At 54.5% G+C, this 12,283-nt stretch overlaps 1 protein-coding gene across 2 annotated transcripts; it reads left to right on the top strand.

The window, feature by feature from the left end:
- ENO2 (enolase 2) lies at positions 1-10,317 on the top strand. Of its 2 annotated transcripts, none has more exons than XM_033222995.1 (12): positions 1-987; positions 2,156-2,252; positions 2,750-2,845; positions 3,003-3,061; positions 3,369-3,438; positions 3,912-4,045; positions 4,275-4,497; positions 5,609-5,806; positions 8,215-8,416; positions 8,690-8,798; positions 8,978-9,036; positions 9,353-10,317. In XM_033222995.1, exons 2-12 carry the CDS (start codon positions 2,168-2,170, stop codon positions 9,420-9,422), a joined length of 1,305 nt encoding a protein of 434 aa, XP_033078886.1. In that variant the 5' UTR covers positions 1-987; positions 2,156-2,167; the 3' UTR covers positions 9,423-10,317. The 2 variants fall into 2 exon arrangements, with proteins under 2 accessions (XP_033078886.1, XP_033078887.1); XM_033222996.1 differs by having other exon boundaries at positions 659-987; positions 2,153-2,252.
- The last annotated feature ends 1,966 nt before the right edge of the window (positions 10,318-12,283 follow it).

The raw sequence follows: 12,283 nt of genomic DNA, 5'->3' as shown, positions 1-12,283 counted from the left end.
GTTCAAGCAATTCTGCCTCAGCTTCCCGAGTAGCTGGGACTACAGGCGCATGCCACCAGGCCTGGCTAATTTTTGTATTTTTAGTAGAAACAGGGTTTCACCACGATAGCCAGGATGGTCTCGATCTCCTGACCTCGTGATGTGCCCGCCTCAGCCTCCCAAAGTGCTGGGATTACAGGCGTGAGGCACAGCGCCCGGTCCCTATTTACTTCTGTTTTCTACCTCCAGGAGATCAAAAACGCTGGCCTTCAGACCTGATCAGACTCCGGGGGGTCCCACCACATTCATACCCCCTAGGGTGAGGACAGAGGATGCCTCTTTTTGCCCCAAAGCTGGAAATTCATCACAACCTGAGGCCCAGGATCCGCTCTGTGCGGGTCCTCTGGGCAGTGTGGGGTGCAGAGTGGGGTGCCTAGGCCTGAGCGCTGCCCGGGGCCGTCCTGGGGCAGGTGTGGGTGGGAGCCAAGCCCGCGTGGGCCGCGGGGTGCTGGTAGGAGTGGTTGGAGAGACTTGCGGAGGCGGCTGTGGTGTTCGGATTTCCAATAAAGAGACAGTGTGATGCTCCTGTGTCTGACTGGGTTTGTGAGACATTGAGGCTGTCTTGAGCTTCACTGGCAGTGTGGGCCTTCGTATCCGGGCTACAGGGGTGCGGCTCTGCCTGTTACTTTCGAGTGGGTTGGGCCGTGGGTATGAGCACTTGTGTGCGCGGGGGGGCCAGGTCGTGGGTGCCCCCACCCTTCCCCCATCCTCCCCCCTCCCCCACTCCACCCGCGTCGGTCCCCCACCCGCGCTAGTACGTGCGCCTCCGCCGGCAGCTCCTGACTCATCGGGGGCTCCGGGTCACATGCGCCCGCTCGGCCCTATAGGCGCCTCCTCCGCCCGCCGCCCGGGAGCTGCAGCCGCCGCCGCCGCTGCCACTCCCGCTCTCTCCGCGCCGCCGTCGCCACCGCCACTGCCACTACCACTGGCTGAGTCTGCAGTCCAGAGGTGAAGCCCCCGCCGGACCCCGAGCCCCTGCGGCCCCTCCCCTCGCCGCGGCGCCCCTGCCCCTTTTAGCTGGTGCGGCTGCGCACCTCTCCGCATCTCTGGCCCGGTGCAGCTACGCACCTGCTCGGCCGCCCGCGGCCAGGGTGCCCTCCCTCTCTGGCCTTCCCCGCCCGCTGCCCTAGCTTTCTGGCCCTCTCCTCGCCTGTCTCTAACTGCGCCTCTCCACCCTTGCCTGCCTCTCTCCCGGTGCTCACCCTCACCTACGGTTCTGTCCATTTGTTTCTAAGTTGGGAGTCTCTCCGGGCGGTGCATTTTTATCCTGGCGCGTCCCTTTTGGTTTGCATTTGGGGAAATGTCTTCTCTCACCCTTCCTCACCGCTCCCCCCGCCAGACTTCCCTTGGACTACCCTCTCTTCTGCTCTTCTCCACGGCGCCCCTCTCCGTTCGCGCTTCCTCCCCTCAGCTGCACGGGGGAGGGATGGAAGAAGTGGGGATTTGTCGGGGCGCAGGGAGGAGGACAGGCCCAGCTGGTCTCCCCATCGGCTCTTATCCTCTTCACTTCCCGCTGCAACCCCCAGGGACTGCAGGGCCTTTCTCAGGACCCTCTCCCCCGACACCTCTACTGCGTGCGCCTTTCGCGGGAAGAGGAGGGAGTCACGTTTGGGAGAGAGTGGGGGACCTTGGGGAAGGGGCAGAGTTGAGGCAGCTGGGGTGTTAAGTTGGGGAGGGATGGGGGCTCTGGAAGAGAGGGCCAGGCAACCCATCCTCTTCGTGGCTCCCAGGAGAAATGCAAGCCTGGCAGCCATTCCGCTCTGAGGAGATCTGGGGGAACCCCACCGGCTGGCCAAGCTGCAAAGAGGCGCGGGAACCACTGTCGTGCCCCTCCCCTCCTCACTGCAGTGTTCTCCCATCTCATCATTTGATCGTACCCCGCCCCCCACTGCAGTGACCTCCCCTTCCTCACTGCATTGACCTTCTCCTCTTCCCAAGGGGGAGGGGGAATCCCTTCTACAGCCCTAGACTGCAGCCAGCACCTCCCTACCCACCCCCAACCCCACTGCAGTAACCTCTTTCCCATCCCTCCCAGCCTCCTGCCCCGCCCATTGATCTCAGGCTCCACCCCTCTAAGCCTCTTATCTTTCTCCTTCCTTCCCTTCCACCCGAGGAGATCCCAGCCATCATGTCCATAGAAAAGATCTGGGCCCGTGAGATCCTGGACTCCCGCGGGAACCCCACAGTGGAGGTGGATCTCTATACTGCCAAAGGTAATGGGCGTGGCATGGGCCTTCCTACAGCCCTAGCTCTTCCACCGCCAGGCTGGGTTTGGCCAGGGGTTCGGAGGCCTTTTTTGATATCCAGGGGGATGGGGTGCTGGGCCAGGCTCACAAGCCTGGGTTGTGAAGGTTGGATCCTCCTTGTCCAGGGAGCCAGGGTAGGTGGGTCTGTGTTCGAGTTGAGCGTGTGAGGCATGCCCTGCCTCTGTGTGTCTTCCTGTGCACCTGCATGTGTGCAGACGTGTGCTGCGAGCAATTTCCTTTTTGCGGGCTCCCATTTGTGCATGTGGGGCCTCAGATGGGTGGATGAGGAGGCCACTTCTTGTGCATCTCCCTCAGTGTGTGTGGCAGGGGGTGGGGGAGATGTTGGGGAGCAGTGTGGGGAGAGAGCTAGATGTGGTAAGCAGGCAGTTTAGAGCCAGAAGGCTGAAGGACTCCCTGGCCCCTGCGTTCTCTTCACTCCCTCTCATTCCATGTTCCTCCTTTAGGTCTTTTCAGGGCTGCAGTGCCCAGTGGAGCCTCTACCGGCATCTATGAGGCCCTGGAGCTCAGAGATGGAGACAAACAGCGTTACTTAGGCAAAGGTGAGGTCCTTTCTCTTTTCCAGACTCTCCCCAACCTCAGCCTTATGCCCCTACCTCACACCAGTCCCCAGTCCTCCTGTAGCATGCCTTCCTCTCCTCCCATTGTCCCTTCCGGCCCCTCCTGGCCTGACCCAGTCCAGCCTCTTCCTTTCCCCAGGTGTCCTGAAGGCAGTGGACCACATCAACTCCACCATCGCGCCAGTCCTCATCAGCTCAGTGAGGCCCGCTCTTTGCTGGGGATAGCAGGGCCAGAGTTCTGGAAGGAATCCTGGAGCAGGGCAGGAGGAAGGGGAGAAAGAATGCCCACTTTTAGGAATCACGGTCACAAGGGGGAAGGGTGGGGAACAGATTCCTTACTGCCCCTGGTCCCATGGGGGTTCAGGTCCCCTAATCCAGGCAGGCCCCTGTCACAGGGACCTGGTTGGGCCCTGGCCAAATGTGAGCTTGGGTGTGAATGAGGGGACCCTCTGCCTTAGGGCTCAGCCTCCAGCCTGGCCCTGGGTGATGGAGGCTCTGCCCTCAGGGTCTCTCTGTGGTGGAGCAAGAGAAACTGGACAACCTGATGCTGGAGTTGGATGGGACTGAGAACAAATGTGAGCCGGGGCTGGGAGAAAGTGGGGAAGCATCAGGGTGGGAGGCGTGGAGCAGAGAGAGAGCTGAAGGGCCAGTGCTATAATGGCTTCCTCAGGAATGACTGTCAGGGGCCTCCTCCTCCTCCCAAAGCCAGAGCAAGGGGAGATTAGTTTAGCTGCAGAGGAAGGGACCGACATTAGGCAGAAGGAAGACCTTCTTTGTAGCATATATAGGAGGGGGTTGGCCTGAGAGAGTCTGTGGTCTCAGGGATATTTAGAAAGAGGTGCGGCTCTCTGCTGCTTCCAGTCTCCTCCTCCCCACCCGTTCCTCTCCCTGCTGTTTTCAGGAGAGCATGGATGAGGTGTTGCTGGGGCAGGGGTAGGGAGGGAGGAGGGGTCTCCTTTACTGGCTCCTTTTGGAGACTACAGATGGAGGCAGGAGCTAGAAGGAGAAGGGGATACTGTGCTCAGCACCTTCCTCTATAATCTTCCAGCCAAGTTTGGGGCCAATGCCATCCTGGGTGTGTCTCTGGCTGTGTGTAAGGCAGGGGCAGCTGAGCGGGAACTGCCCCTATATCGCCACATTGCTCAGCTGGCCGGGAACTCAGACCTCATCTTGCCTGTGCCGGTGAGCGCTGAGCCGTGCCTGTGACTCTCCCAGGGGCGGGTGGGGGAGGGGGCATGCAACTCATGAGGAATGATGGGAGGAGGAAAGTGAATTGGGGGAGGTAAAGAGGAAGGATGGGGACGTGAGACTTAGTCCGGGAAGCTGGGGGAAGTTTGGGATTTTGAGTTAAGACTCCTGGGGCGGGCAGGGAGGGGCTCTTTGACCCTTCTGTCTTTCTGCGGCTTCCCAGGCCTTCAACGTGATCAATGGTGGCTCGCATGCTGGGAACAAGCTGGCCATGCAGGAGTTCATGATCCTCCCAGTGGGAGCTGAGAGCTTTCGGGATGCCATGCGACTGGGTGCAGAGGTCTACCATACACTCAAGGGAGTCATCAAGGACAAATATGGCAAGGATGCCACCAATGTGGGGGATGAAGGTGGCTTTGCCCCCAATATCCTGGAGAACAGTGAAGGTGAGGCCAAGAGCCCCACTGCCAGCTCTAAGTCTTACCCTACTGCAGGACATCAGAAAGGGCCACACACTTCACCAAGTCCTCAGTAGGTGTGGAGGGTCCTCGGACTCTGCAAACTCCAAAAGGTACCAGTTCTTAGAGTGGATTGCGGAGGGCCTGCCAAATTCACATGCAGACCTAGGGGGCCAGTCTTTTACCTACCTAGCCGGATGTGTTAGCATCTGTTAAGCTGTCACTGGAGAGCCATGCGCGGTGGCTCATGCCTGTAATCCCAGCACTTTGAGAGGCTGAGGCGGGTGGATCACTTGAGGTCAGGAGTTTGAGAGCAGCCTGGCCAACATGGTGAAACCCTGTCTCTACTAAAAATACAAAAATTAGCCGGGCATGGTGGCACGTGCCTGTAATCCCAGCTACTAGCGGGGCTGCGGCAGGAGGATGGCTTGTACCTGGGAGGCGGAGGTTGTGGTGAGCCGAGATTGTGTCACTGCACTCCAGCCTGGGTAACAGAGCGAGACTCCGTCTCAAAAAAAATAAATAAATAAAATAAAAAAGTTGTCACTGGAGCCCTTGGGAATACTGGGAGATGGTCTAGGTGACCTGTTAGATTCATCCCATCCGTTCAAACTCTGTCCTGTCCCCATCCCAACCTCCTAGGCCTCTAGAATCCCTAATTTTTCTGTGCCTTAGGAGAAACTGTATAGGGAATGGAAACAATATAGGTAGTGGTTAAGAGTTAAGATTCTGGGGCCAAATTACCTGGATGTATTTGAACCCTGACTTGTGAAGTTACTGCGGGTGATCTTTCTTACTTCTCTCTGGAAATAATAACAGAATCTAGCTCATAGTAGTGTGAGGTTTAAACGAAATATATATGAAATGCTTAGGTGACGTGCTGCCAATGAAAAGATAATAGGTATTATTAGCAGAATTCCACTCCTCTGTGTTCCTAGGAGATGGCCTCTCCTCCCAGACCTGGGGATAACCCCAAGAGCAGCCCCACCACACTTCCCTCAGGAACAGTCCTCCACCTCTGCTCTGAATGTCTTTTCTTTGCCTCCTCCTCGCCCATCCCTCTTGCTTGTACTATAATCTCACTGTATTCTGTCCCCAGCCTTGGAGCTGGTGAAGGAAGCCATCGATAAGGCTGGCTATACAGAAAAGATCGTCATTGGCATGGATGTTGCTGCCTCAGAGTTCCATCGTGATGGCAAATACGACTTGGACTTCAAGTCTCCCGCTGATCCTTCCCGATACATCACTGGGGACCAGCTGGGGACACTCTACCAGGACTTTGTCAGGGACTATCCTGGTGAGAGGAAGCGGTGTGAGGGGGAGGTCTGGGGGCAGGCAGTGTCCCAGCAACTCTGGACCTTATGGGGTGCTGACTCAGGCACCAAGTGGAGGTGTCCTAAGAAGAGCCTGAGAGCCAGGGAGAGGGTGCAGGAGCCACCTGCAAAGACTGGGCTTTGTATGTAGTGTAAAAGTGCAGGTACCCGTGACTAATCTGTTCTATCTGCCTCAGATCCTGATTAAAGTCATGGGTTCTGAAAATTACTGGGGTCAGGGGGAAGGCTCTGGAAGGAACCAGGGATGGTGAGAGGCTGACTGGATCTAGCAGAGAGCTAGAACATTTCAGTATCTTTGATTGATGACATTGTGGATGCTGAATGGAGCTGGGACTGATGTGTGAGTAGAAAGAAGGCTGAAGGGGACTGAATTAGCTTCTGCAATTCTGCCCAGGGCCTTTACCCCAGGAAGGAGGCAGTTGGTCTCCATCTTCCTGAAACAGAGTGAAAGAAAATAAACATAATTGCAGAATTAAGGATTTGGATTAGCAATGAGGAAGGGCTTCCTGGGAGTGAGAACAGGAAAATGCAAAGTTAGGTTGTGAACCCTTGTTACTGGAAGATTTTTTTGTTTTTTGGATTTTTGTTGTTGTTGTTTGTTTGTTTGTTGTTTTTTGTTTTTTTGAGATGGGGTTTCACTCTTCTTGCCCAGACTGGAGTGCAATGGCGCCATCTCGGCTCACCACAACCTCCACCTCCTGGATTCAAGTGATTCTTCTGCCTCAGCCTCCGGAATAGCTGGGATTACAGGCATGTGCCACCATGCCTGGCTAATTTTGTAGTTTTAGTAGAGACAGAGGTCTCTCCATGTTGGTCAGACTGGTTTCCAACTCCTGACTCAGGTGATCCGCCTGCCTTGGCCTCCCAAAGTGCTGGGATTACAGGCGTGAGCCACCACACCCGGCAGGTTTGCTTTTAATTAGTTTTTTTTTTTTTTTGTAGAGACAGGGTTTAGCCATATTGTTCATGGCTGGTCTCGACCTCCTGGGCTCAAGTGATCCACATGCCTTGGCCTCCCAAAGTGCTGGGATAACAGGCATGAGCCACTGTGCCCAGCCCATGGAAGTAGAGCGAGATCTCTGCTCACTGCATGATTCTCTTAGCCTCCCAAGTAGCTGGGATTACAGGCGCGCACCACCATGCCTGGCTAATTTTTGTATGTTAGTAAAGATGTGGTTTCGTCATGTTTGCCAGGTGGGTCTCAAACTCCCAACCTCAGGTGATCCACTTGCTTCGGCCTTCCAAAGTGCTGGGATTACAGGCGTGAGTCAGTGCACCTGGCCTGTTTTGTTTGTTTGTTTGGTTTTGTTTTTGAGATGGAGTCTCACTCTGTCGCCCAGGCTGGAGTGCAGTGGTGTGATCTCCACTCACTGCAAGCTCCGCCTCCCGGGTTCATGCCATTCTCCTGCCTCAGCCTCCTGTGTAGCTGGGACTACAGGCGCCTGCCACTGCGACCAGCTAATTTTTTTTGTATTTTTGGTAGAGACGGGGTTTCACCGTGTTAGCCATGATGGTCTTGATCTCCTGACCTTGTGATCCGCCCGTCTCGGCCTCCCAAAGTGCTGGGATTACAGGCTTGAACCACTGCGCCCGGCTGTTTTTTTTTTTTTTTTTTTGAGACAGAGCCTTGCTCTGTCGCCCAGGCTGGCATGCAGGGGTGCGATCTCTGCCTCCCAGGTTCAAGTGATTCTCGTGCCTTAGCCTCCCCAGTAGCTGGGATTACAGGCATGTGCCACTATGCCCGGCTAATTTTTGTATTTTTAGTAGAGACAGAGTTTCACTCTGTTGGCCAGGGAACTCCTGTCCTCAAATGATCCGTTCACCTCAGTATCCCAAAGTGCTGGGATTACAGGCATAAGCCACTATACCTGGCCTCTCCATGTAAGGTTTTATGAAATAAGAATCAGGAGCCAGGCATGGTGGCTTATGCCTGTAATCTCATCACTTTGGGAATCCGAGGCAGAAGGATCGCTTGAATCCAGGAGTTCGAGACCAGCTTGGCAATACAGTGAGACCTCATCTCTACAAAAATTTTAAAAATTAGCTGAGTGTGGTGCCACATGCCTATAGTCCCTGCTACTCAGGAGGCTGAGGTGGCAGGATCACTTAATTTGGGGAGGTGGAGGTTGCAGTGAGCTGAGATTGTGTCACTGCACTCCAGCCTGGATGACAGAGTGAGACTCTGTCTCAAAAAAAAAAAAAAGGTTAAGAATCAGGGCAGGCTTACACTGGGGGGATTTGTCTTAGCAAGGATGAACAGGTATAGTTAACCGAGGGCCTGTCCGTTTCAGGGAATTAAGGGGCATGTTCCTGCCTGATGTAGAGGCCCAGGGAAGATGAACACCCCCCATCCCCCATGCTCTCTCTGCAGTGGTCTCCATTGAGGACCCGTTTGACCAGGATGACTGGGCTGCCTGGTCCAAGTTCACAGCCAATGTAGGGATCCAGATTGTGGGTGATGACCTGACAGTGACCAACCCAAAACGTATTGAGCGGGCAGTGGAAGAAAAGGCCTGCAACTGTCTGCTGCTCAAGGTCAACCAGATCGGCTCGGTCACTGAAGCCATCCAAGCGTGAGTGACTTCGGGCCCTCTCCTGTGTGGTCCTCGTTTCTATAAGACTCCTCTTGCAAGTGCTCCAGCCTAATTCCACCCAGGGATGCCAAAGAGAGCAGGGAACCTGGAATCATCATCACAGTTCTCTCACCTCTGCCCCTCCACCCCTGATTCTCTGCTCCCTTCCCAGATAACTTTCCCCTAGATGTTTCCTGACATAGACCAAGGTTGGGGCTGGGAAGAGAGTGCCCAGCGTGAGGGCTGGAGAATCAGTGCTGTGTGTGGATACAGGTGCAAGCTGGCCCAGGAGAATGGCTGGGGGGTCATGGTGAGTCATCGCTCAGGAGAAACGGAGGACACATTCATTGCTGACCTGGTGGTGGGGCTGTGCACAGGCCAGGTGAGTGAGGCAGCCTGGTGAGTGAAGATAACTCTCTGTGGGACTGGTATTTCTAGCTCACCCACCTGGTCTCTCCTTCCAGGTGTTTGAGGGTGTCAGGGGAGTTTCAGGAGAGCAGAAGTTTCTTTTCAGGGGTGAGAGGGCAGCCACTGAGCTGCAAATCCTTTGAAATGTTTCAGATCAAGACTGGTGCCCCGTGCCGTTCTGAACGTCTGGCTAAGTACAACCAGCTCATGAGGTGAGGGTCCCTGGGGTGGGACCCCCTGGCCCAGAGGGCTAAAGGCCCCATTTGCCTGCCGGACCAGCTCTAGCACCCAGGGCCTGGATAACAAACAGTCCATTTCCAGATAATATTGGTTTTTGCTTCCTGGGTTTATTGATGGCTGATTGACAGATCCCAGAGATCACATGGGAAAGCCAGGGAATGCTCAGCCTTGGGGCAGGACACAAAAGCAGGTGGTATGGGGGTGGCTGGAGTCTGGGGGACCCCCTAGAGAGAGAAGCAGGATCCTTCTGCATCCCTGACCACTTCCTTTGTGGTTCATGTCTCTCAGAATTGAGGAAGAGCTGGGGGATGAAGCTCGATTTGCCGGACATAACTTCCGTAATCCCAGTGTGCTGTGATTCCTCTGCTTGCCTGGAGACGTGGAACCTCTGTCTCATCCTCCTGGAACCTTGCTGTCCTGATCTGTGATAGTTCACCCTCTGAGATCCCCTGAGTCCCAGGGTTTCCAGAACTTCCCTGATTGACCTGCTCCGGCTGCTCCTTGGCTTACCTGAGCTCTTGCTGTCTCTGCTCACCCTCCTTTCTGGGCCCTACTCACTGGGGCTCCGCACTTTCCACTTCTTCCTTTCTCTTTCTCTCTTCCCTCAAAAACTAGAAATGTGAATGAGGATTATTATAAAAGGGGGTCTGTGGAAGAATGATCAGCGTCTGTCACGGGAGTGTCAGGGTGGGTGTGCTGAGGTGTTAGAGAGGGACCATGTGTCACTTGTGCTTTGCTTTTGTCCCCTGCGTTTTCCACTTTGCATATGAGCCATGAACTGTGCATAGTGCTGGGGTGGAGGGGAGTGCTGGGCGTGTGATCATGCCTGGCTAATAAGGCTTTAGTGTATTTATTTATTTAATTTTATTTGCTTTTCATTCATCCCATTAATCATTTCCCCATAACTCAATGGCCTAAAACTGGCCTGACTTGAGGGAACAATGTGTCTGTATTTCATGTGGCTATAGATCCCAAGATGACTGGGGTAGGAGATCTTGCTAGAATGGGAAGGGTCATAGAAAGAGCCTTGACATCAGTTCCTTTGTGTGTAGTCACTGAAGCCTGCGTTGGTCCAGAGCGGAGGCTGTGTGCCTGGGGGAGTTTTCCTCTACACATCTCTCCCCAACCCTAGGTTCCCTGTTCTTCCTCCAGCTGCACCAGAGCAATCTCTCACTCCCCATGCCATGTTCCACGGTTGCCACCACCTCTGTGGCACTGAAATGAGCACCACCATTAAAGTCTGAATCAGTGTACTGTTGTGTCTGAGGAGTCTTACTCTAGTCCATATGAGGGGAGAGAAGATGGAGCACCTGGAAGCTGGTGAAACTGGACAGCAGAACTGGGGAGGGCACAAAAAGAGGAAGACAGACTGAACAAATATGGCCAACATGATGGCACTGCCTACCCCATTCTGGCTAGGTGGGGTGCATGTGGCCCCTGCTTTCTTAGCAGCAGGCTTGGCTCCCAGACCCGGGTGAACTAAGGGGTTCAAGAGCCCCTAAAAGCATAAAATATTGTGTGTGTGTATGTGCATTTTGGGGGAAAGGGGGTCTAAGGTGTTTTCTTTTTTTTTTTTTTTTTTTTTTTTTGAGACGGAGTCTCGCTCTGCCGCCCAGGCTGGAGTGCAGTGGCCGGATCTCAGCTCACTGCAAGCTCCGCCTCCCGGGTTTACGCCATTCTCCTGCCTCAGCCTCCCGAGTAGCTGGGACTACAGGCGCCTGCCACCTCGCCCGGCTAATTTTTTGTATTTTTTAGTAGAGACGGGGTTTCACCGTGTTAGCCAGGATGGTCTTGATCTCCTGACCTCGTGATCCGCCCGTCTCGGCCTCCCAAAGTGCTGGGATTACAGGCTTGAGCCACCGCGCCCGGCCTAAGGTGTTTTCATATCCAAAGGCTTGTGGACTGGAGCAGCTCCTGTACTGGACCTCTGCCAACAAAACCCTGGCTGGTTCTCGAATGGAACAGGACTTCATGGCCGTTACTCACTGCAAGATGGGGAAATGGGAAGGAAGAATGGTTCTGGGGGTAGTATAGAGAAGGACCTAAGGAAACAGAGTCCTCCAATAAACTGAAAATTCAGGGACGAAAGTGCTTAACAGACCCCTGGCTGGGTCAGACTAATAGTAGGGTTCCAATATGTAGCTAGAGACATATGACTCCTTAGCTATAACTCGTTAACTCTTATGGGGCCTCAGCGTTGAGATACTCATTCTAGGTACCACTGAGCAGGACAAATCCCTTCCTAGTGGCTTGGATGCAACGTTGCGTCCCACAGATAGGGTCTGCACATGGGAGAGCTAACCACCAGAGGGAGTTAGAGTTCTGCAGGAAGCCATACTGGAGGCCAAGTGGGAGGAACGTCAAGCTGTCCCCTGTGGGCCTCCCACTCTGCTTCTGCTAAGGTCTGGTCCTGGCTCCCTCTGCCATCCTGCTCAGCTCCAGGGCTAAAATAGGATTCTAGTTCTGTATGGGCATGGCCCATTTCTTTTCTTGCCCTCCTTCCTGGGTTCCTGACACCTCAGCCATTTTCAATTCAAAGAGCTTCATGCCCCCTTTCCATTTCTGTGCCTTTTAATTTCAGTGTGGGCATCTCATCTTTCCCTTTTCTCCTGTCTCTTGGCGACCCTTCATGCCTCCCTTGGGGTTTCCTGTACCTTTATCTGTGCCTCTCAGTTTTCTCTGGGGTCCCTGATACTTATCTTACCTTAGTAACTCCCAGACTGACCAGGACTATTCTAGTTTGAGCCTAGTTCCTAGCCTCTGTCCTTTCTTTCATCCCTCCTCACCAGGTCGCCTTCACTGACAGTCTGGCCCCCCCCATCCCCAAAGTACTGGGGTTGGATTGGGTTACAGCTAGCTCTGCCTCGGCCTTCCAGGCCCTTCTCTCCACTTTCCCTTTGTGCCGTTGCCTGGAGACCAATGGGTTGTGGGGGGCTGAGCCAGAGAGGGAGCTGGGGTGAGGAATGGCGGGGGCTGTGCGCGCGCGCGCGCGCGTGTGGTGTGTGTGTGTGTGTGTGTGTGTGTGTGATGCCCCCTGCAGCTGGACTATAAGCCTCAGGTAGGGGAGGAATGGGAGAGGGTAGACACTGGTTTCTTTTGTGACTCTCACCATCCCCTATCCCCACATATGCCTAAATTTTTCTTTTAGTCTCCATTGTAGTCGTTCCTTAGTGATTAAAAAACACGGGAGAAGAGCTCAGCCTGGAAGGGATTTGGAAA

Source organism: Trachypithecus francoisi, unplaced genomic scaffold, assembly GCF_009764315.1.
Source record: "Trachypithecus francoisi isolate TF-2019V2 unplaced genomic scaffold, Tfra_2.0 Lachesis_group11, whole genome shotgun sequence".
NCBI classification, from domain to species: Eukaryota; Metazoa; Chordata; class Mammalia; order Primates; family Cercopithecidae; genus Trachypithecus; species Trachypithecus francoisi.
This window is presented reverse-complemented; position numbering and strand designations above follow the sequence as displayed.

Excerpts from the sequence above, each read along its gene's own strand:
- ENO2 (XM_033222995.1), top strand. The coding sequence starts at position 2,168 with ATGTCCATAGAAAAGATCTGGGCCCGTGAGATCCTGGACTCCCGCGGG. Across the intron at positions 2,253-2,749 it reads GGATCTCTATACTGCCAAAG|GTCTTTTCAGGGCTGCAGTG; the intron begins GTAATGGGCGTG and ends TTCCTCCTTTAG. Across the intron at positions 5,807-8,214 it reads CTTTGTCAGGGACTATCCTG|TGGTCTCCATTGAGGACCCG; the intron begins GTGAGAGGAAGC and ends CTCTCTCTGCAG.